The 23,641-nt window shown below is 39.7% G+C and overlaps 1 protein-coding gene and 1 long non-coding RNA gene across 6 annotated transcripts in view; one reads left to right on the top strand and one right to left on the bottom strand.

Annotated features, from left to right (window-relative positions):
* LOC138670668 (uncharacterized) overlaps nucleotides 1–16,533 on the top strand; it is a 56,622-nt gene extending 40,089 nt beyond the window's left edge. Inside the window, exons 1-3 of one of the 2 annotated variants that reach the window (XR_011319367.1) lie at nucleotides 13,162–13,242; nucleotides 13,825–13,878; nucleotides 16,398–16,533. This is a non-coding gene — a long non-coding RNA (uncharacterized lncRNA). Of the gene's footprint in view, nucleotides 1–13,161; nucleotides 13,243–13,824; nucleotides 13,879–16,397 lie in introns of those variants that run through there. The other variant, XR_011319368.1, reaches the window with a different exon arrangement.
* DGKH (diacylglycerol kinase eta) overlaps nucleotides 12,369–23,641 on the bottom strand; it is a 374,433-nt gene continuing 363,160 nt past the window's right edge. For all 4 annotated transcript variants that reach the window (XM_069758220.1, XM_069758222.1, XM_069758219.1 and 1 more), the window contains one exon: nucleotides 12,369–13,011. In XM_069758220.1, the coding sequence (XP_069614321.1) occupies nucleotides 12,922–13,011 (90 nt within the window). In that variant the 3' untranslated portion in view covers nucleotides 12,369–12,921. The remainder of the gene's footprint in view (nucleotides 13,012–23,641) is intronic.

Below are 23,641 nucleotides of genomic sequence, written 5' to 3'. Positions count from 1 at the left end.
TTCTTGCGTTCACACTAAATGTCTAAGGTCACACTGCAAAGCAACTCTGCAATGCCAACAAGACATGTCAATGAAGCTAGGCATAAATGGGGGTGGCTGCTTTATATTTAACGGTGTTGGAAGCAGCAATACAACAATATACTAGGGTAAACGTACTACTATAGTGACCATACCCATCCATCAGCCTTCTCCAATGCAAACTAGAACAAAAGCAATGTCTTTCAATAGAAGAAGCTGTTAGCTCATGTCTATTCATGTGCTCTCCCATCAGCATCGATGTTTTGGATGGCAGTACTACCTGTTCTGTGGTGAAGGTTTAGTAACAAAAGGACAGCAAATTGCAATGTAAGCAATCAGCGCTAAACTTGTACTAAATTTATTTTAGAAAATGGCATATATTGGGATTTCTTGATTGGCAACTCCATTCAACCTCTATGAGACAGCCAGGGAAAACAGAGCTCTGTGCTCTTGTCATCTCCTGTCCCATAGAGAACAAATAGAGCAGAGGTCAGACATGAGACTACAGCTTCATTCCAATGGGGGATGGAAGTGTCACATTTCTGGGTTTCGGTGGGGTCTCTGCAGTCAGAACTCCAATGATTTAGAAGTTGTCAATGAAATACCCCTTTAGCTTTATGGTTAGCAATTCACTCTTCTTTTGAAGATAATTTCTTTTTCTAGGCTTTGCTCTGTAAACTATGGCAAGTAAAAGTACTTTTATTTTCATTTTATTTTTTAAGGAATTAGTTTCTCAGGTATCAGATAGTGGTGTGTTCAGTAATTGCAGATGACAAAGCTGTGAATAAAAATTAGTAAAATCAGGGAGAATCAATCCAAACATAGATTCGGTATTTTTTTCTCTCAATGCAGAGAAGTTGACTTTTTTTATTTTAATTTCAAAGAGCTTTCATTTTCTGGAGACTGTAAGAAGCGGGCTTCCATATGTAACAAGTGGGCTTCCATATGTAACAAGTAACAGTAGCACCAGTGGTTTAGCTGTAAAAGTTTTGTGATGAAATGTGAGGACGATATTAGAACATCCAGGCACAAACACGCACAAGGCTCAGAAATTCAGTGAATGTATTAGATTTATTTGAGAAGGAAGATCTTAACTGAGTGGCCAACAAAAGGCAGCAGCTCAATTGTATACAACAACAAAAAAACAGCCATTGCCTCCATCAATTTACAAAAATACACATCTCAGTGACTTCCATACAATAATAATAATAAATAGGTTATAATGCATCCAACAAAAAGGCACAGAAAACTGGTCACTTAGTAGTCATAAAAATGTCTAACTATGTTTACAAAGCCACCCAATATCTGTACAGGGAAATGTAACATTATATTCCAAAGGTGTAACCACAAAACATTGTTTCATTGTATGCAATAAATACCTTCAAATTGTATACAGTCTAATACAAAAAAAAGTGTGCCAATGTAAACAGTATGTAAACAGACGAACGCACGGTATTCTTAACATCACATCTATGTAAAGCCAAAAATGTTACTCTATACTTTATTACACTGTTAGCAAATTAGGTTTTCAGTTATGCAATGGGTGCAAACATTAGTATAGATTTTTTTAAGGTGTGTGAAATACCAGCATCAGTGGGGTATTCATTAGCTTAGAGGGTAAGAGAATTTAGTTCCATCACAGACCTAGAAGAATGAAGGAGCAGTTTACAAAAGTAATGACAGTAGTTGGTTAATAGAGGAATACCTTATTCTAATAATCACCCACTTTAGTCCCTGTCCCATGTACAGATTATTTTACCAAATCCATTGTGGCTAAATATATTGACAAGCTTAATACACTGTAAATGTACAAGTTATCAGCAGTGGAAAATAAGTTAGAAATCCATGTGCTTTTAATGGATTGATAATTGTAACTTTCATCAAGGCTCTTACCTGTGGTTCTAGTATATTCAGGGAAGGAAATGAAGAAATGTCACTATAAACCTTTATTAGCTGTGGGCCAAACACTTGCTCAGCTCAAATCTATTCCTTCCATCTTCCTTCTTACACATTTGTTGTTTGGCCTCATGTGAATGTGTTCTCAGTAGGGAGAGGTGTAAAATCTTCTGCCCGACTCCTCCATTGGGAATGAAGGATCAGGACTGTTGAAATTAAATATGGCCAATTCTTCTTTGTCCCCTACTTCTGCCAAACGTTGACCAATCATCTAATACATATTTTATAGTTGATCAGTCCTGACAAAATCGGATATTGTCTGACATTAATCTAATATGGCCACTACTAGCTATGTTCACACTCCATTTTTCCTGCAAAAACACAGCATTTAACTGTCCCATCCAAGTGAATGAAATGTCATGCTGTTTATTTTCTTCTGGCAGACGAGAAGCAATTTCAAATCTGCAGCATGTCAATTCTTTCAGCATTTTTGCATTGTTTTTCACCCCATGCTAATGAGTTGGGGAAAAAACACATTACAAAAATACACTTTTTTATATACAGAAATGTCTGCCACAAATATCTAAAGGATCTGTCAGTAGGATCGACTATTTTAATGAATACCTTGAAACGGTGGCTTGAAAAATATTCACTCCCTTGGCTTTTTACCTATTTATTACATTACAACCTGTGTTTAAATATTTTTGCATGCCGATTTGTGTGTGATGCATCAGCACTAAATAGTTTAAGTTGATTAAGTGAATTGAGAAAAATACAGGCATAAATTAAATTTATTTGATGAAATAACCAAAAATTGGCATGTGCATATGTTTTATTCACCCAATTTGCTATGAAGCCCCTAAAAATTTCTGGTGCAAGCAATTACCGTACCTTCACAAATCACATGCTTAGGGAAAGGAAATCCACCAGCATGCAATCTAAGGGTTGTAGGCATGCAAACCCTAAAAAGTGAAATTCCAGGTTGTGAGGTAGCAAAACATGAAAAATGTCAAGGGGGATGAATATTTTAGGAAGCCTCTGTTCTATGATCTGATGTCTTAATCCAGAGAAATCTACGTTATTTTTACATGTAAATGAGCTGTTAAAATCTATGGGCCGCAAACAGATCTCCCTGAGAATCTGCCTCCAGAGGTGAAAAGGGGCATAAGTAGACATATACTGCCTGATAAGCTGTGTATGTTTGAGAGCAGACTAACAATGAGATCAGAACATAGTACAGCAGAAGTGAACCTTGTCTCATTACAAACACATTTGCAGTATCACTTGTTCTCTCATAGTGCTGTCAGCTCTGCTGCAGAGCTGTGCTTGATTATAACGAACCCAGTACAGCAGATTTGAACCTTCTCTCATTTCCAACACAAGCACATTTGCAACTGTGGTTATTTCTACTGTACTCTACTTTGTCTGCCTGTGAGATGGAAGCTGAAGGACTGTTAGAGGACTGCAACTGCAAATGTATTTGTAATGAGACAAACTTTACTCCTGCTGTACTGTGTTCTGATCTCACTGCAAAGCTGTGTGTGGTTATGACAGCAAACTGTCAGTCATTACATGTCTTACACTGGTATTGACCCCTTTCATTTAAAATATGTTCTGGAGGCAAATTCTAGTGGGGTTTTATGTCCGGCCCATAGATCTTAACAGCTCATTTAAATATTAAGAAAAATATTTATTTCTCTGGACTTTGGATCGTATACAGGGTATAATTTTATTCAGCTTCTTATGACCTGCATGTCCATATAGACGGCTTAGGAAAGGTTTATGCTGACAGATTCCCTTTAATGTGTGCACATAACCTTAAGATTTGTAATGTATTCCACAAACTGCATAGTAACACTTCATTAGAATTTATGTTGTGCAACATTTACCCTTCAAGTCTACCAAACAGCAGCTTATTTGATAAAAAAAAGTTGGATTATCCACTTAAGTGGCATAAGATAAAAAAATTAAGCATTGAGTTGCTGGGTCTAATTTGATTTTTTTTTATTTCAAGCCCTGATTTTGCATATGATAGTTATGGGAACTTTACATAAAAAAGCAAAGATTGTGTATAATCATGTATATTATAGATCCATTATTAATACAGCAAACCTACACTGATCACACTAGATTAAAAGTTTTTTGTCTTTTATTTTATTTTTACATGTAAAAAAAAGAATATTGTAAATCCCTGGTAGCAATAAAAGTGCAAGTTGGTCAATACATTTATTTAGAAGTATCTAAGACGAAAATGGCCAATCCCATCTAAGTACAGCAGCTAAGTACTCTGCTTTCTATGGCAGTGCTATAGACAATGAATGGAGCAGAGGCACACATGCTCGATCTCCGTTTCATTTGCTTTCGGGATATGAGGGTCCCATTTGTCAGCTCCCAGTAATCTTGGGAAAACCCCTTTAATACTTACCCCTGCAGTCTCAATATACAAAATTATCAACACCACTGATTTTTTGGTTTTAATTAAAAATCATTGAAAAAAAAATTCTCTCCATACACAACTCTTCATACTAGGAAGCTCCAATCAAACAAGAATGTTTGCATATAAGTAGTTTTCTATAGTGGAAAAGCTTTCTGTAGCAATAATTAAGAAGACAAACGGCAATTGGACTTACAGTACCGTACTGGTCAGACACTTTTTAAACAAAACAGTGAGACCACTTTGAATTGACCACCCAAACTTGTATAAAAAATGTTGATTATTTGGCATGAAGGGTGGGTGGTCTCAAAGAAAATGGCCTGTTAGATGGGACAGAGAATGTCACAGATATCTGCTCTGCATGCAAGGCGGTGTTCCCATAGAGGCGGTTATTTGGAGAGGCGTTACTGGAAATTAACGTAGATGTAATGGAATGTACAAGCGATTCTGACAAGTGTGTCGTTAAGCAATCATTGCAAATTAAGCTTTCCATACCAGCACAGATCATTTCTCTATGAAGACCAAATTATAAGCCAAATAATATAATAATAAATAATAATATAAGTCAAATATTGGTTGTAATCTCGAAAATAATGATAAAGTATCTGCCTGTTTTATACTGTGAATCTGGCAGATAAGTATACCATGGGTTAGATACGTCATGTATCTTGCAACTTTAATATGAAGGTAACACTTTTTCCAATATTTCAGAAACGCAGGTGATGAATTAGGTAATAAAAAATGATACAAGAAAAAAAAAAAAGATAACCGTCAGCTTTTCTATGAGCAAATGGTTAATTGCAACTCTATAAAACATTAACACTAAATTAAAAGCTTCAGCACCATTAGCATTTTCACCATTACATTGAAGGGGACCAAACAATTTGTCTTAAAAACTGTATCACAGAAATACTTTATTTTTGGTAGAACACATGATTTCCAGATGTCATGCTTAAATCACATCCTCTGTAAAGCTTTGCAGTATATCCAATTTATCCTATGTGGGCTCTACAGCCTTTTACAAAACCCACCCCACCCCCTAAAAAAAAGGAAAAAAAAAACAACGTAGATCCTATGTAGACTGGATATACAGTCACGTTGGCTATAGGATTTAATGCTGATTTTTCTATTATATTGTTTATTCTCTTTAATGATATGTTAATAAAGACAGATCATACGAGAACAATTTTGGAGCATCTTTTCTTAGAGGAATAGCAGAGGTACAGCACAATATACTCTAATACATGTAGTAATTAGACAAGTGGGTGTTATCAGTTCGGAGCATGTCCCTGAACTGCACACCGTATAATCATTGCTGACAGGCTCAGACTAGGCAAGGACATGCCCCTTTCATTACAGGGCATGGTAGCTGTGCCAAAAAACCCCAGAGGAATGGCAATGCAGAGTTGCAAGATGTCCCAAAAGTGTTATTTTTCAAGGAATACCACGATGGCAGGTGTAATGAGCGGTCCTCTTTAACCCCTCAACACTCCATACTGATATGCGCTATACATCATGGAGTGATTCAGGGAGTGTGGCGTGGCCTCAGGAGTGGAGCCTGCTCCACACAGGGGCAGATGTCAGCTGTGCTACAAAGCCAGCTTCTCCCTCTAGTAGTGGGAATCGGGGTTACAAAATGCCACTATCAAACTCCAAGCAGCGGGGTACAATGGGTTGCCATAGTAGCCAGCTGGGGCCTCCATCGTTGCCTCGTTCCTTCTCCTGTGAAGTCCATACAAGGCCATGATCTTTATTATATACTGCAAAACTGTATTAAGCAATCAAATTGTTGCAGGTTGAAGTAAATAATGAAAACTGGAAATAAAAAAATTAAAAATAAATATTATAAAAATATAAAATAAATAAAAAATTCAAAACAACCCCCTTTTCCCAGTTAAAAATACATTATTTTATATGTATTTGGTATAACAATATAAAAGTCTGAGCTATCAAAACAGAACATGTGAAAATCAAAAAGTTATTGGTCTCCAAAAATGGCAACCCAACCCCGTTTTTTTTTATTTTTATTATTTCTCTTCACAATTTCACCACGCTTGCAATTCTTTGTCAACTTTCCGGTACATAATTTGATGAAATGAAAAGAGTATTTCAAAACTACAAATAGTCCCTAAAAAAAACAAAGAACCCTTATGTGTCTATCTCAAACCTAAAACCAAAAAAGAAAAAAAAAAAAAAGTTATGGCTCCTTGGAAAAACAGTGGAAAAAATGAAAAAACAAAACTAAACTGTGTCCTGAAGATGTTAATGTCTATTTATAAACAATTAGAAATGTAGCTAAGCTAACTGGTCCACTCTCACTAAAAAGTGACATCTCAGGCAGTGTAAAAGTAAAGGCACCATTGGGCCCACCAGAAGGATCTTAGTAAACTACAGGTGAATGTGTCAAGATGCGACAGAACAGAATTTGTCATTTGGAAAAGGTATTGAAATGACAAACACCATTGTATCTGTGATGTTATGTCATAAATCTCGGAGAAGTCTGATCTCGGTTATACAACCCCTGGCAAAAATTATGTAATCACCGGCCTTGGAAGATGTTCATTCAGTTGTTTAATTTTGTAGAAAAAAAAAAGCAGATCACAGACATGGCACAAATCTAAAGTCATTTCAAATGGCAACTTTCTGGCTTTAATAAACACTAAAAGAAATTAAGAACAAAAAATGTGGTAGTCAGTAATGGTTCCTTTTTGTAACCAAGCATAGGGAAAAAATTATGGACTCACTCAATTATGAGGGAAAAAATTATGGAATCATGAAAAACAAACAAACAAAAAAACACTCCATAAAATCACTAGTATTTTGTTGCACCACCTCTGGCTTTTATTCCAGTTTGCAGTCTTTGAGGCATGGACTGAATGAGTGTCAAACAGTACTCTTCATCAATCTGGCTCCAACTTTCTCTGATTGCTCTGATTTACTTTCATATAAATTTTGATTGGAGGACTATTTCTTTATATAGGTTGTTTGTTGTGTCATGGTCCTCCGTGTTTATCTTGTAGGGAACTTGTGCGCTCTCCCTTTCATCAATGGTTGATTTGACATAGATTAAAAATACCAAGTTGGATCTGGAAATATTTTTCAACACTTTTCTAATAATCTTATTCAAAAATGGGTAAACTATTTGAAAAAAAAAATTTGTACTCATGCTCTGCGTTTTCAGGCAGTCTTACACATTCAGAGAACAATGTAATATTTTTCAATGTCTTTACATTAAAAAGCTGTGTTACTACGTTAATAAATCTTGTAAATTAAATCTAACTAACTTTGAATTAAAAGATGTACCGTATTTTTCGGACTATAAGACGCACCGGACTATAAGGCGCACCCAGGTTTTAGAGGTGAAAAATAGGGAAAAAAAATATTTGAAGCAAAAAAATGTGGTAAAATATTTAATAACAAATAACATACTATTATATGTGGTGTTATTATATATAATAGTATGTTATTATGTTGGACGCTGCGGGACCAATGTGGTGTCTGTACAGTACTATATGAAGATGCTGGAGGGTGAGTATAAGAATGGGGGCACAGGGCTTATATTGAAAGCACCACTCCAGCACTGCAAAATAACACTGGAGTGCTGCTTTAAAATCCCATGGGAGAACTAATAACTCCCAGCATGTCCTGCAGATCCTATGACATGCTGGCAGTTCTAGTTCACCAAAGGAGTGGCAGAGTGCTTTATTGTGTTTTGTAAAGACTAACCTCTTAAATGTGGCAGCCAGCCACACTGTGGTGAGGTAAAAGCATCCCATGACTGCACACAGAGCCTTCCCTCGTTTCCTTTCCACGGCACAGGTTATGAGGAAGCTGCAGATTCTAGTGGAGAGCCTGAAGGACCTGTGATGATGTAAAGAAGAGGGAGGGCTCTGAGCTGCCATGTGATACTCCAGCCCGCCCACTCCTGACATCAAACAGGTCCTGTTTGTGCACAGCACTTGGCGTCCAGCCCAGGCATGGCAGGCAGGTATACAGCGATCTCCTCTCTCCTCTGGCCCCTGCTGCTGCTGCCTCCTCTCCCCCAGACACACAGACCTCCCCAGCTGCTGCAGGAATCAGCTCTGGAGAAGCCATGTGTGTCCCTGCTTAAGTGCAGTATTCATTTGCTGCTCCGGCTCACCTCTCAGCTGATAGGTGGGCGGGGAGTAGCTAATGAATATTCACTGCACTTAATCATCGGGACCACATGGTTTCCCCAGCGGTGATTCTGGGCAGCGGGGACATCCTGAAGTGGGATAACAGTGCGATCCCACCCACTGCTGCCCCCCTCCCCACATGCTACATCTGTACCGTAAGACGCACCCACACTTTCCTCCCAAATTTGGAGGAAAAAAAGTGCGTCTTATGGTCGGAAAAATACGGTATTTTTGGCGTTTCAATAGGCTTTTAAAGTGTCACCTATTAGTCTTCCAACTGCACCCCCCGCAGCTCCCCCAAAAAGACAGATTTTATTTTCTACTAGGGTACTGAAGTACTAACTGAAGAAATGTTTTGCAAAATATCAAAACATTGCAGATGATGAGTTGGCTAAAATGATCTGGAAAATGAAAATGGCACTCACATTGCTGACAAGAAGAAAAAAATAACAAAATATGACTTAAAAGAAACGCTGCAAAGGCCATAATGAATTTGGCACTAAAATAAAAATGCCTAAAATTAATACCTTTGCTGCAAAAAAAGGTAGTGTTAGCCTTTTGTACAGGATTGAGCTAAGTAAGCAAGTAGGTGTCCGAGAGAAGCACTATAATTATGTAGACCTAAAAATTAGATCTTCCCAAACAACTTGAAAAACGGTCAGTAAGTGCAGGAAGGATTTACAATAAACCACTTCCATGCACAATAATGATATAATAGATAGTATATATTTGATGAGATCAATATGTAATATTAAAGGCACCCCAGGAATTGGTGTGTCAGACATGACAGTAGTGAGAAGTAATCGAAGCTTTGTAATGGCAGCCATGAATTGGTTATTTTACACTCAGCGTTGGATATATGTGAGCCTAATACATAATGCTCCAGTGAGCACACTATAAAAACAGCCTGCAGGAAGAAAAATCCGATAAAACAATTACCTGACGTCGTCATAGTAACGATTCAGAATAACTACCAGCAAATTCATATTTAGTGAGGCAGTATTAATTTATAGTAAAATGGATAAAAGCAAAATGCTCCCATCTCGTTACACTAAACATTAACACCAAGGTTAAAAAAAAAGTCAATATTACACGTAGTTCCATAAAACTTTATATGTCAATACAGTGCTGACACGTACTATACAAATATGCAGGTCAACTGCATAACAGTGAGATATTTCCATTTAATACAGATACAGTATTAAAATAGTGCACCGGAAAACCCTTTATTATAGGCCTGGTGTGAGAAGTTACCCCACAAAAACATAACGTGCGCTCCACCCAAGTAGAAATATTGCACATCAAAGATTGTCCTGCTTTTCCAGAAAACAGGGGTGTTCAAATCAGCAAAATCATCCATCATGTAGGGCAGAAAACTTCCAAAATCTGTATTGAAATGTAAGCAATTTGCCTACAATGTGCAAAACATGGGAGGTTGTCAAAACGTGTAATCTTCAAAGGCTTCCGTTATTTTTTAGAAGCATTTTGCACTATATTGTATATTAAAATGTCCGCATAGGGTTTCCATTAGCGTGGAGCCACCAATGACCATTCCATATCACACTTTCTATCAATCATTTGGTTACATTTCTTTGCAATTAATAATTGGTTTGAAAATACTGTACAAAGTGTCCCCACTCGGATACCCGGACCACTACGCTTCCACTGGCAGTTTTACAGCACCCACTTAAAGTGGACTTGTTGCCAAGACAAAGGAGAAACTGGTTTAAAGGACACAACCTTTCTTAAGAAGGCAGCCCTGAAAATGCAGAGGGGTTAATCCCGTAAACAAGGTCATCTAAAAACCATAGAGTCCATGTACAAAACGCTCATTTTTAATACCAGTTACAAAAAATGCAAATACTGCTTTTTCCCCTATGGAATGAGTGACAGACATCAGATAGTACGCAGCGAAAAAGGCAGTTTGGCAGTTTTCTATTTCTCTCACACATGGAGGTGACCATATAAGATGGTGACCATGTAAGATGTCCAATGTGTTCGCATGTAACCTCAGACTCTGAAAATTTGCTAACAAATAAACCCCCTGATACCCAGCTTCTGCTCCCAGGTGGATTATAAGGGCTTTTCTACTATGTGACAAATATTCTTGATTATGAGGCTGTTATATTGCTTGACATAGTAATACCAGACAAAATGGCCAATAATGCAATGAATTTGGATAGCAGAAATTGGGAATTTGAAACCGCAATAACTTGCAAACACCATTTTCATCTGGGATGGATAATGGCTCCTGAAGTCAGGAGACGAGTTGACTTTTTTGTGACCATATAATAAGAATTCTCCTAGAATTCAATTGAAAGCAAAAAAAGTTATCTAAAAAAAATAAAACAATATAAACCCAGACTTTATGGAGGTTCTCAAGTGTCCCAGAGGGCACCAGGCATGGATCGTCTGCAAGTCCAAAGTCTGCAATGGCATAGACCTTATGCCAACATGAGCAAGTCACATGGTCTGCTTGAGACAAATCCCATATTAAAGGGAACCTGTCACCTCGAAAATCGCGGGTGAGGTAAGCCCACCGGCATCAGGGGCTTATCTACAGCATTCTGTAATGCTGTAGATAAGCCCCCGATGTTACCTGAAAGAGGAGAAAAAGACGTTATATTATACTCACCCAGGGGCGGTCCCGCTGCTGTTCCGGTCGGATGGGCGTCTCTGGTCCGCTGCGGCGCCTCACATCTTTATTCCAAGACATCCTCTTCTGATCTTCAGCCATGGCTCCGGAGCAGGCGTACTTTGTCTGCCCTGTTGAGGTCAGAACAAAGTACTGCAGTGCGCAGGCGCCGGGCCTCTTTGACCTTTCCAGCGCCTGCGCACTGCAGTACTTTGTTCTGCCCTCAACAGTACGCCTGCGCCGGAGCCGTGGCTGAAGATCAGAAGAGGACGTCTTAGAATGAAGATGGGAGGCGCCGCAGCGGACCAGAGACGCCCATCCGACCGGACCAGCAGCGGGACCGCCCCTGGGTGAGTATAATCTAACATCTTTTTCTCCTCTTTCAGGTAACATCGGGGGCTTATCTACAGCATTACAGAATGCTGTAGATAAGCCCCTGATGCCGGTGGGCTTACCTCACCCGCGATTTTCGGGGTGACAGGTTCCCTTTAATTTTATGATATAGAACATTTGGATTCTGCAATATTAAAGACACAAATACGTGTGCAACTGTGAATTATGCAATTATTTCAGATTATTTGCAATCAGACCTCTGAACTTTACTAGGATCAAAGGGGTGAAAAGGGATTTAGAATACATAAAGGAACAAATTAAATGTTCTAAACCCATACAAAGCAACAAAGTCTGTGATACTGAAATGTGGTGCAAGCAGCAAAGGTGTAGGCACCCTGACCATATCTACATATGCTACCATAAAGCTGGTGGGAAGACCACCATTATTGTTTTCTATTGCTACACTGAGGAGCATGATCTCAAGACGGCTGCGAAACGCGCCAGTATTCCAACTATGAACCAAAATGAAATAAGGCTTTGGAAAATAGTCCCTGTGAATATCCAAAAGAAATTATTTGGTCAGGTAACCATCTCGGCAGAATGAAAATTTGTAATAGTCTAATTTTATCAGCATTAATTACTAAACGATATTTGACTAGCTAGAATAAATATGTAGAACATACATAATGCACATTATTTTCGCTGGATACATGGCACATAGGCTACATGTTCACATCCACAAACCCCCGGCCACTGAACATAGTCATGCATAAAATATACAACAACTAATAGAAAAGTGTCTTCAACCAACAGACACATCAGTAGTAATAAATTAATCCATATTAAAATCAATATAAAAGTTGTTCAAGTTTTTTTTTCTTTTTTTTTTTCTCAGGTTTTTGTATCAGATATGTCATGCAACTGAAATACAATTTCAACAGGCACTCCATGCATTAGATTGCATTCACTTTATACAAAGTGTTTCTTCTATCAAACTCCTTGGCCAGTGAATGAGCGGTACCTGAGGCAGCATCAACCAAGACTTCCCATACAGGCTCGGCTCGATAACATTTTGGCCTTGCCGGTTGTTTGGAAGCCTGGGCCTCATACAAGCTAGCATGTTGACTTTTTGCCATAAAAATGATATGTTGTCAGAATATGCGAATGGCAGCTTTCTGAAGGCGCCAGTACAACCCGAGGTGGCTTCTGTCTTACAGTCATTTGAGTTCAGGCAAGCCATATATTTCAAGTGCAGATCCAAACTTTACCAAACTTAGTTTTGTTTTTTGTTTTTTTACTAACTTTGGCACAAACTCAAAACCAAGTTTGCAATACCTGAGGCATTTCCCTTCCAGGTGTATACAACCTCATACTAAACCACACTGAGCTTCGAAAAAAACTTGAGCCATGTCCAAGCTTCGCTCCATGTAGGGACATCAGCAGCGCCTTCACACCTCAGAAAAAGATGTATTTTTGCCGAGCTCCTTAATTCCCTGTAGAATTCGCTTCATATGACCCACTTTCATTATCCCCAGATCCTGCAAGGAAAACCAAACAATTTGTTATCTCAAGATTCTGTCTAATATTCCACATGGGACTAAAGCTATAAATAGATGAAATGGTGTATCACTGGTACCTGATCATTAGGGATCCGAATGCTACAACCCATATGTATCCTCAAAATAAAGAAGCAAGAACCCTATCCAAGCTATGAGATGCTTTTACGCCTTTTATCTGCACTGGGACATTCTCATCCACCTACTGTACAGGTAAGTGCAACATAACCACATTCGCTTCAATGAATTTATGCTGCAGCTTAAATGCAAAGTAATTAGGTTGGAATACCAGTATTCCTTCATTCTCTTCATCAGTGAAGGTTCCAAAGATCAGATTCTTACTGATCATAACAAAATAGCTATTGGGTACTAAGATTCTAAAGCAGAAATTGCTATCTAAAGAAAGTGTCAGCACAAAATATAATTATAAAGTAACATCACCACATAGGACAACTTGCCCTAAGAAGAAATGATCATAGAATCATAGAATTTAAGAATTGGAAGAGACCTCAAGGGTCTTCGTGTCCAACCCCCTGATCACTGCAAGACGGGATTCACTAAACCATCTCAGCCAGATGTCTGTCCAGCCTCTGAAGATGTTCTGTCTCCGCCATCTAATTTGTTCATACTTTTATTTATCTGTAGTGCTTTGGCTCCCTCTAGCGGTCAGAGTCATGTTGACAGTTCTATTTTCTGTTTTTGTATTTTCCATGTCTGATTCTCCCCCCCCCCTTTGCAATGCATTATGGTAGCTCAGCCTTCATCTCCCTTCTATTTCTCTTTCACTTCCTACAGTTTGCCTTCAAGGAAAGACACTTGCACTTCATCCCCCTTGCGATTGCATTGCCGGTATTGTCTTTATGCTTTCTGTAGATAATTCCTGCTCTATATTAGCCTAGCCAGTTGTACTCCTAGTTCAGTTACTAGCTTTCTAAATGTTATGCATAATGTACATCATGTGTCATATGTATTTCTTCTATACCATGCACTGATTCCATGTATATCATTGTTTACATTTTCACCGTATCAATATACCACTACGTTTAATAAAGCACAGTCTCCTTATTGGACTCCGGTATAGCGGTTTAGCTGCCTGTATATCTATGTGAGCCTGCCTTATTTAGTGAGGACAGAACAGAAGACTTCCATCGAAGGAGAACTCACCACCTCTCATGGCAGCCTGTTCCACGCATTCATCACCCTCACTGTCAAAAAGTTTTTTTCTAATATCTAATCTGTCTAATCTCCTATCCAAGAGTCCTAACCAGTCTTTCCTTTGCACCACTTGGGTCCTCATCCTCTTTCCTAGTCCTATCTAGCAGGAAGAAAAAAAAAAAACTAGAACATGACAATGCCACCAACAGTGCAAAAAGAAGCCCTGCAGAGTTGAATACTACCTGGCATGGTGAGCATTGGGATTAGATGGAGATATGCTTGTGAGCCAAAAGAGCCAGTTTTAGTGAGTTGAGCCAGATAAGAAGAATAAGAATCCAATTTGTAGTTAGGGTACCGTCACACTATACCATTTCGATCGCTACGACGGTACGATTCATGACGTTCCAGCGATATCGTTACGATATCGCTGTGTCTGACACGCAGCAGCGATCAGGGATCCTGCTGAGAATCGTACGTCGTAGCAGATCGTTTAGAACTTTCTTTCATTGCTGGATCTCCCGCTGTCATCGCTAGATCGGTGTGTGTGACACCGATCTAGCGATGCGATCCAGCGATGCGTTCGCTTGTAACCAGGGTAAACATCGGGTAACTAAGCGCAGGACCGCGCTTAGTAACCCGATGTTTACCCTGGTTACAAGCGTAAAACTAAAAAAAAACAAACAGCACATACTTACATTCTGGTGTCCGTCAGGTCCCTTGCCGTCTGCTTCCCGCACTGTGACTGCCGGCCGTAAAGTGAAAGCAGAGCACAGCGGCTGTGCTTTCACTTTCACTTTACGGCCGGCAGTCAGTGAGTGCGGGAAGCAGACGGCAAGGGACCTGACGGACACCAGAATGTAAGTATGTGCTGTTTTTTTTTTTTTAGTTTTACGCTTGTAACCAGGGTAAACATCGGGTTACTAAGCGCGGTCCTGCGCTTAGTTACCCGATGTTTACCCTGGTTACCCAGGGACCTCGGCATCGTTGGTCGCTGGAGAGCTGTCTGTGTGACAGCTCCCCAGCAACCACATTACGATTTACCTACGATCACGGCCAGGTCATATTGCTGGTCGTGATCGTAGGTAAATCGTATAGTGTGACGGTACCCTTACTGTACCAAACCTGTGGTTGAGATTAGCAGAAAATAAGTTTTAGATAAACTGGGTGCTCATTCACCTTGAGACTGGGCTATGACAAAGGCCTCATTAAGAAGTCTGTCTTTTGTGTTGGAGTGCTATCTGACTTTCAAGGATAGCACTCGCACCTATGATAGTTTGTGGTGCCATTCAACTGCCTGAGTGGTCGATGAAAAATATCGGAGACCTGTCCGATTTTGATGCAAGTTTCAGATTGGCAATGTAAGTCAATGGATGCATGAAAAAAACTACTACTACTACTACTGCACTCAGTTTGTATCCCACTGCAGTCAAATTTTCACACACTGTCAGAATGGAAAAGGAGGAGAATTTGTTGTTTTTTTTAATTTTTCCACGTACGAGACAGTTGGATGACACTCATACCACAATCTGATCAAACTCTGAATGGAATAATTCAATCCAATTTTCTTGTACGAGAAAAAAATCAAACATCTGAATGAGACATTACAGTGAAGGTGCATAAAATTGCTGAGCAAATATTTAGCAAAAAGCTTAAAAATATATATATATTTTTAATCTCAACCATGTAAGCATGATTTTTCTTAGCGCAAGCTACCCAACATGGCGATAATGTTACTTTATAGCTAAATGGCTGGCCTCGCTGTGAAGTACCGAGCAGTGGGGATTAGTCTGAATAGTCATTCCGTTCTGACATAGTCCCTTTTAATACAATTTCTCTAATGTTATAGTAACATAGTAACATAGTTAGTAAGGCCGAAAAAAGACATTTGTCCATCCAGTTCAGCCTATATTCCATCATAATAAATCTCCAGATCTACGTCCTTCTACAGAACCTAATAATTGTATGATACAATATTGTTCTGCTCCAGGAAGACATCCAGGCCTCTCTTGAACCCCCCGACTGAGTTCGCCAAAAGATACTAAAATATTATATTTTATATTTTTATTTATATTTTTATTATATAAGATACTAAAACCATAAAACTGCACAAACTTATCAATAATATATGTAACAGGCAGACAAATCACCTTGGAATATTATATCTAGTATGTGTGTGCAGGAATTTTGTTGATTTTTTTTTTCTTTTTTGTCAGAGAAAAGAGCAGCTTGGATTATGTAAGATAGAAGACTGCAGAAAACATTAATTCCACGTACAAACTGCACGGGTACATCATGGAACTTTACAAGTTAATGGAGGCGATATATCAGTCAATGGATACAAATATGGCAATATATAATAAAGCTAATAATAAAGCATGAAATGGTAAAGAGATGGTCATTACAGCTGTAAGGAAGCTACATAATTTGCTCAACTATCAAAAGAATAATAAAAATACATTTTTTTTTATTTTTTAAGGTTACTTGGATATTTTCAGCCCTTTAGATAACACATAACCCCAGCAAGCCACAGAAACATGCTCCAAGAATGGATAGAATAGAATACGTTTTCCTATTTCATGGTCTACAGTAGATGCAGTTTTGTGAGATCTGGTCAGACCTAAGTTCTTGTTTACGTTGGTCGTATGTGATATGCCATATGCTTCCCACATACAATGTTCAATGTAATACAGTCGCAAATGTGGTTGCATTGAAACCTCTCATTGTCATGGACCAACACAGGCCAATACTAGAATTTCCCAGCAGCAGAACACCCGTTCACTGCTGCCTGAAGCTCCAGTTTTTAGAAATAGCACTTCACTGTAAAAATCACAAGTGCAGATCTAACACTGCGCTTTTTCACTGGCAAAAAAAAAAATGTTGCTTATCCCAATCTAAGTAAGATGTGGCCAGGGACAGGCCTGGTGCTGTTTCTAGAAAATAAAAGCAGATATATTCTACTAACACTGGATAACCCATCAAATGAATAATAAATGCTGAATAATTCTGAAAATAAACGAATATAAAACAAGAAAGATACAAAAGTAATTGTGAACAGGATATCTATTTTTATACAACACATTAGCAAAACTACTACAATGTATGTATGTGCGATATATTTCCTGTGCTCCTCCATAGGCAGTGGGTGCCAGCTGTGTAGTACAGCCGACTCTTTGCTGCAATGACAAGGATTTGGGATAACCCTGATCCTGAGCATTTCACACATTAGGTGCCAATGGCAATGGTGACCATGCCAATGTAGTCTGTTATCATATAAAAGGTATAACAGACTGTGGTGCCAAGGGGTTATACAGTGTTTAAGAGACCATCTCATGCCCCACCTCTGACGCTTCAGTAAACATAACAGTGTGGCATCTGATTAACATCAATTTTACCCATTATACTTATGAAAACTTAAGCCATGTGCATACTTTCAGTATTTGGTCAGCATTTTACATCAGTATTTGTAAGCTAAAACCAGGAGCGGGCAAAAAAAAGCCAAAGCGGTGACATGTTTCTATTATACTTTTCCTCTGATTGTTCCACTCAAGGTTTTAGCTTACAATACTGATGTTAAAAAACTCACCGAATACTGAATGTGTGAACGTGGCCTAAATTAACAGAGAATCCCAACAATCCCTTGCTTAACCTCCTTCGCTGACCCTTTTTGTGTCTTATTGGCAATAAAACAGTGAGCTATATAAAAGAGATCTGCCCTATTTGCCTCAGGAGACCAGTGATGTGAGGCCCCTCCTCTTCACCTTCCGGTATCTGGCTGTAAGATAACTGGCTGCAGCAGGAGCCTCTCCCCACTGCTCTATCTGCAATAAGTCACACATAAAATTAAGCCCATCATGGAGTTCCTACTTAGCCAGACAAAAATACAAAGGATCAGAAGAGAATAAACCTCTATATTCCCAACAAGGTGTATACAAAATTATTCTAATAAGCATCATTGGTGGTGCGAAAAATACTATAATTCAATGATGGTATATATCCCTAAACAAGCACCCACCATCCATGGACAATATGGATAACTGCCAATACTATAATAGAACAACCGAAGACAATGCAGTCACTGAATCCAATAAAAATATCTTTATTACAAATCAATCTAAAGTTACATACAAAAAAACCAAACAAATAGTGCAAATGGGACTAGCAGATGACATAACAAATGCCACAGGCAACATGAAAAAAGCAGTCACCCAAGGTATGGTGACCCCGGCAATGGTCCAGAACCAACCAGCTGGCGTAACAAAGCACACACCACCACATGTCAACCACCCGCTGCTCATGAAGTTATCAGCAGCGCTGCCATAAAAGGCTAAGCAGTATCACAAGTTATGTACAGGAATGTGGTAGAAGACATGTGGACACAGCAGTCCACTGTGCATATTACCTGCTGCAGTGAGTCCGGACCAGCGCAGGGGACACTGAGACACCCCGACGCGCGTTTCGGTAGATGTACCTTCCTCAGGGGGCGCACTATTTGTTTGTTTTTTTTGTATGTAATTTTAGATTGATTTTAGATTGATTTGTAATAAAGATATTTTTATTGGATTCAGTGACTGCATTGTCTTCGGTTGTTCTAAGGTGTATACAAGCCTGCTTGAGCACCATGAAACACTATGGGGGAGATTCATCTTTAATGTTCCTTTATTTGCTAACCTTTATTGTTTTGGTATTACAGACTTGTTTCACTAACAAGATGTGACACATTGTGTATGTTGTTATGAAAGGTAATTCAGTACCACAATGGACATAGAGGTCAGCGCACATACAGTGACCTGTCAATAACCCAAAAAACAAGAACGAGCTCTGAGACGTGGGAACTCTGTTGACCGCAATCCCTAATCCTCTCCAACCACACTAAAGGCAGCCGTGGATTGCGCCTAACGCTCCCTATGCAACTCGGCACGGCCTGAGAAACTAGCTAGCCTGAAGATAGAAAATAAGCCTACCTTGCCTCAGAGAAATACCCCAAAGGAAAAGGCAGCCCCCACATATAATGACTGTGAGTTAAGATGAAAAGACAAACGTAGAGATGAAATAGATTTAGCAAAGTGAGGCCCAACTTTCTGAACAGAGCGAGGATAGGAAAGGTAACTTTGCGGTCAACACAAAACCCTACAAAAACCACGCAAAGGGGGCAAAAAGACCCTCCGTACCGAACTAACGGCACGGAGGTACACCCTCTGCGTCCCAGAGCTTCCAGCAAGCAGTAAAAAACAAATTGACAAGCTGGACAGAAAAAAACAGCAAACAAATAGCAAAGAGGAACTTAGCTATGCAGAGCAGCAGGCCACAGGAACGATCCAGGAGGAAACAGGTCCAATACTAGAACATTGACTGGAGGCCAGGATCAAAGCACTAGGTGGAGCTAAATAGAGCAGCACCTAACGACTTCACCACATCACCTGAGGAAGGAAACTCAGAAGCCGCAGTACCACTTTCCTCCACCAACGGAAGCTCACAGAGAGAACCAGCCGAAGTACCACTTGTGACCACAGGAGGGAGCTCTGCCACAGAATTCACAACAGTATGTACCCAAATAAATAGGTTTGTGTGTGGAAAAAACTATTCTAGTCAGAAAGTCCTATCCTGTATTCCTTGATCTGGTCACTTTGATGGTCCTCCTTCTGCCACTAATGGTCACTGGTACTATATAACATTTTTTTAAATCTTTTTCACTATGCAATGACACAGACACGGATAGCACTGTGTACTTACAATTGCTTGTTTTGCCTTTCTACCCAGTTAATTCTTCTCTTTTCCATTAGGTCAATGACATGACGATTACAAACTGACTAGCTGAATCCTTCTAAGCTCTATGTAGAAACAGGTTGCCTCTTTTCCCTGCACGAGTCATCACTGGAAAAGTCCCTGGGAGGAGGGAGCAGCTACAAGTGCATCTCACTAAATTAGAAAATCATCAAAAAATTAATTTATTTCAGTTCTTCAATACAAAAAGTAAAACTCATATATTATATAGAGTAATTACAAACAGAGTGATCTATTTCAAATTTCTGTTAATGATGATGATTATGGCTTACAGCCAATGAAAATCCAAAAGTCATTATCTCAGTAAATTAGTATAATTAACAAAAAACACATACAAAGGCTTCCTATGCATTTAAAAAGGTCCCCTAGTCTGTTTCACTAGGCTCCACAATCATGGGGAAGACTGCTGACTTGACAGATGTCCAGAAGGCAGTCATTGACACACTCCTCAAGGAGGGTAAGCCACAAAAGGTCATTGCTAAAGAAGCCGGCTGTTCACAGAGTGCTGTATCCAAGCATATTAATGGAAAGCTGAGTGAAAGGAAAAAGTGTTTTAGAAAAAAGTGCTCAAGCAACTGGGATAACCGCAGCCTTGAAGGGATTAAAAAAAGGCCAGCCAAAAATTTGTAGGAGATTCACAAGGAGTGGACTGCTGCTGGAGTCATTGCTTCAAGAGCCACCACACATAGACGTATCCAGGACATGGGCTACAAGTGTTGCATTCCTTGTGTCAAGCCACTCATAACCAATAGACAACGCCAGAAGCGTCTTACCTGGGCCAAGGAGAAAAAGAACTGGACTGTTGTTCAGTGGTCTAAGGTGTTGTTTTCAGATGAAAGTAAACTTTGAATTTAATTTGGAAATTATGGTCCCAGAGTATCACTGTGCTTGATTGGCCAGCAAACTCGCCTGACCTTAACCCCATAGAGAATCTATGGAGTATTGTTAAGAGGAAGATGAGAGACCCCAAACCCAACAATGCAGACAAGCTGAAAGCTGCTATCAAAGCTACCTGGGCTTCCATAACACCTCAGGAGCGCCACAGGCTGATCGCCTCCATGCCATGCCACATTGATGCAGCAATTGATGCAAAAGGAGCCCCGACCATTTCAGTAGGCCAACATTTTTTTATTTTAAAATCGTTTTTCAAGTTGGCGTTATAAAGTATTCTAATTTACTGAGATAATGACTTTTGGGTTTCCCTTGGCTGTAAACCATAATCATCAACATTAACAGAAATAAACACTTGAAATACATCACAGTTTGTAATAACTCTATATAATATAGGAGTTTCACTTTTTGTACTGAAGAAATGAAATAAATTAACTGTTTGATTATATTCTAATTTAGTGAGAATCACTTGTAGGTCAGAAGTTGAACAGGGGGATGACGCATGCAGGGAAAAAGAAACTTCGTGTATCTATTTGGAAAGTGAAAATGATGATTGCAACATACTAAGAAGATAAAAGGTTTGATGGGAGCGATTCTTTAAGGCTCTATAGCAAGTAAACCCCTTCCCACACCATACATGTATTGCACAGTGCTGTACTCTATGGATGGATAAAACCCAATATTTAGATACTGAGTCCAATAATATCTGAGGCACCCAAGTATGCGAACAAAGGGAGTAACTTCCATTTATCAACCTATTTATAAATACATTTATCCATAAAACAGTCTTTATTGACTGAAAGTGAATAACATTAAAAACGAAAATAAAAACAAGTATGTAAATATGAAGCAAAAATGCAGCAGATTTTCCGCATTTTACAGTAGCGGTATTATGCATTTTATGAAACTTAATGCACACACTGAAAAAAAAATCCAAAGATTATGTTAACAATGTTGAGGATTTGACAGGCTTAGCATCTCAATTTATGCGGCAGATGTCAGCACATATTTCACACTTTGTAACACAAAAGGGTGAAATATACAGTTAATCAGCACATTTTTTGCGCAACAGTATACATAGCTGATAACCTCAGCTGATGAATGCCTTAAAAAGAATCTGTCAGAATAACCATCCCTCTTAAAGGGAACCTGTCACCCCCCTCAGGCATTTGTAACTAAAAGAGCCACCTTGTGCAGCACTAAGGGTACCGTCACACTCAGCAACTTTCCAATGAGAACGACAACGATCCGTGACGTTGCAACGTCCTGGATAGCGATCTCGTTGTGTTTGACACGCAGCAGCGATCTGGATCCCGCTGTGCCATCGCTGGTCGGAGCTAGAAGTCCAGAACTTAATTTCGTCGTCAGGTCGGCGTGTATCGTCGTGTTTGACATCAAAAGCAATGATGCCAGCAACGTTTTACATGGAGCTAACAACCAGCGAGAACGATAAGTGAGTCGCCGTTACGTCACTGGATCGCTCCTGCATCGTTTTGGAGTTGCTGTGTTTGACGTCTCTAAAGCGATCTAAACAGCGACTCTCCAGCGACCGGCTCGTTGTCTATATCGCTGCGGCGTCGCTGAGTGTGACGGTACCTTAATGCTGCATTCTGACAAGGTGGCTCTTTTAGTTATGCTCCCTGCACACGCTGAAATAAACGCTTACAAAATGTGCCCCTCATACCGTGAAATCGTCCCGGGGGCGGGTCTTTCCCCCCTAATCAGACGCACCACAGCCGTAACTCCGGGCCTGAGCTTGCCGGCCGCCGCCTCCATTTCCTTCGTTAGCATCCCTGGCGCCTGCGCTGTAAGTTCAAAGGGCAGCGCAACTGCGCATGCCCGGAAAAAAATACTTAGAGCGCAGGCGCCGGGAACGCTAATGAAGGAAGAGGAGGCGGCGCACACAGGAGCGGAGTTACGGCTGTGGTGCATCTGATTAGGGGGGAAAAATCCGCCCCCGGAACGATTTCACGGTATGAGGGGGCACATTTTATAAGCGTTTATTTCAGCGTGTGCAGGGAGAATAACTAAAAAAAGCCACCTTGTTAGAATGCAGCATTAGTGCTGCACAAGGTGGCTCTTTTAGTTACAAAGGCCTGAAAGGGGGGGACAGGTTCCCTTTAAGCTGTCAATATGGGCATGTAGGTCATATGCAGTTGAATAAAATGATACCTTGGTATCTGTGATTTGATGTCTTATTCCAGAGAAATCCCTGTTTTTCTTATATGTGAAGACCTCTTCCAGGCTCAGGGGAGGACGCTGCCTGGAAGATAACTCTGCCTCTAGAGCTTATTTTACATGAAGGAGAGTTACCAGTGTGAGACAAGTAACTAACACAGAACAGGAGAGATTAAAATTGTCTTCTTGCAAAAATATTTTTTGCAGCTCTTGAGCTCTGCTCTATTGCAACAATATTACAACCTTGTTTGCCTGTGAGATGGAAGCTGAGAGGAACCTGCAGATGTGTCAGGTATAATCACACAGAGCTCTGCTGTGAGATCAGACTGGTAAACATTACACATCACACTGGTAACTCCCCTTCATGTAAAACAAGCTCTAGAAGAGTTCTCTTATTGGCACCATCCCCACAGAGCCCGGAAGAAGTAATTTACATAAAGTGATAAAAGATGATTCATCCACAACAAAGCATCTGATATGAGACACACAGGTATCATTCTCCTCAGCAGTCAATAACCTGTATGTCCATATTAATAGTTTAAATAGCTCACATGGGGTGACAGATGTCCTTTAAGAGAATCGAGAACGGACAGGTTGGAATATAAGG

Source organism: Ranitomeya imitator, chromosome 3 (genome assembly GCF_032444005.1).
Source record: "Ranitomeya imitator isolate aRanImi1 chromosome 3, aRanImi1.pri, whole genome shotgun sequence".
In the NCBI taxonomy this organism is placed as follows: Eukaryota; Metazoa; Chordata; class Amphibia; order Anura; family Dendrobatidae; genus Ranitomeya; species Ranitomeya imitator.
Note: the sequence above shows the minus strand (reverse complement) of the source record. Positions and strands in the feature narration are given on the sequence as shown.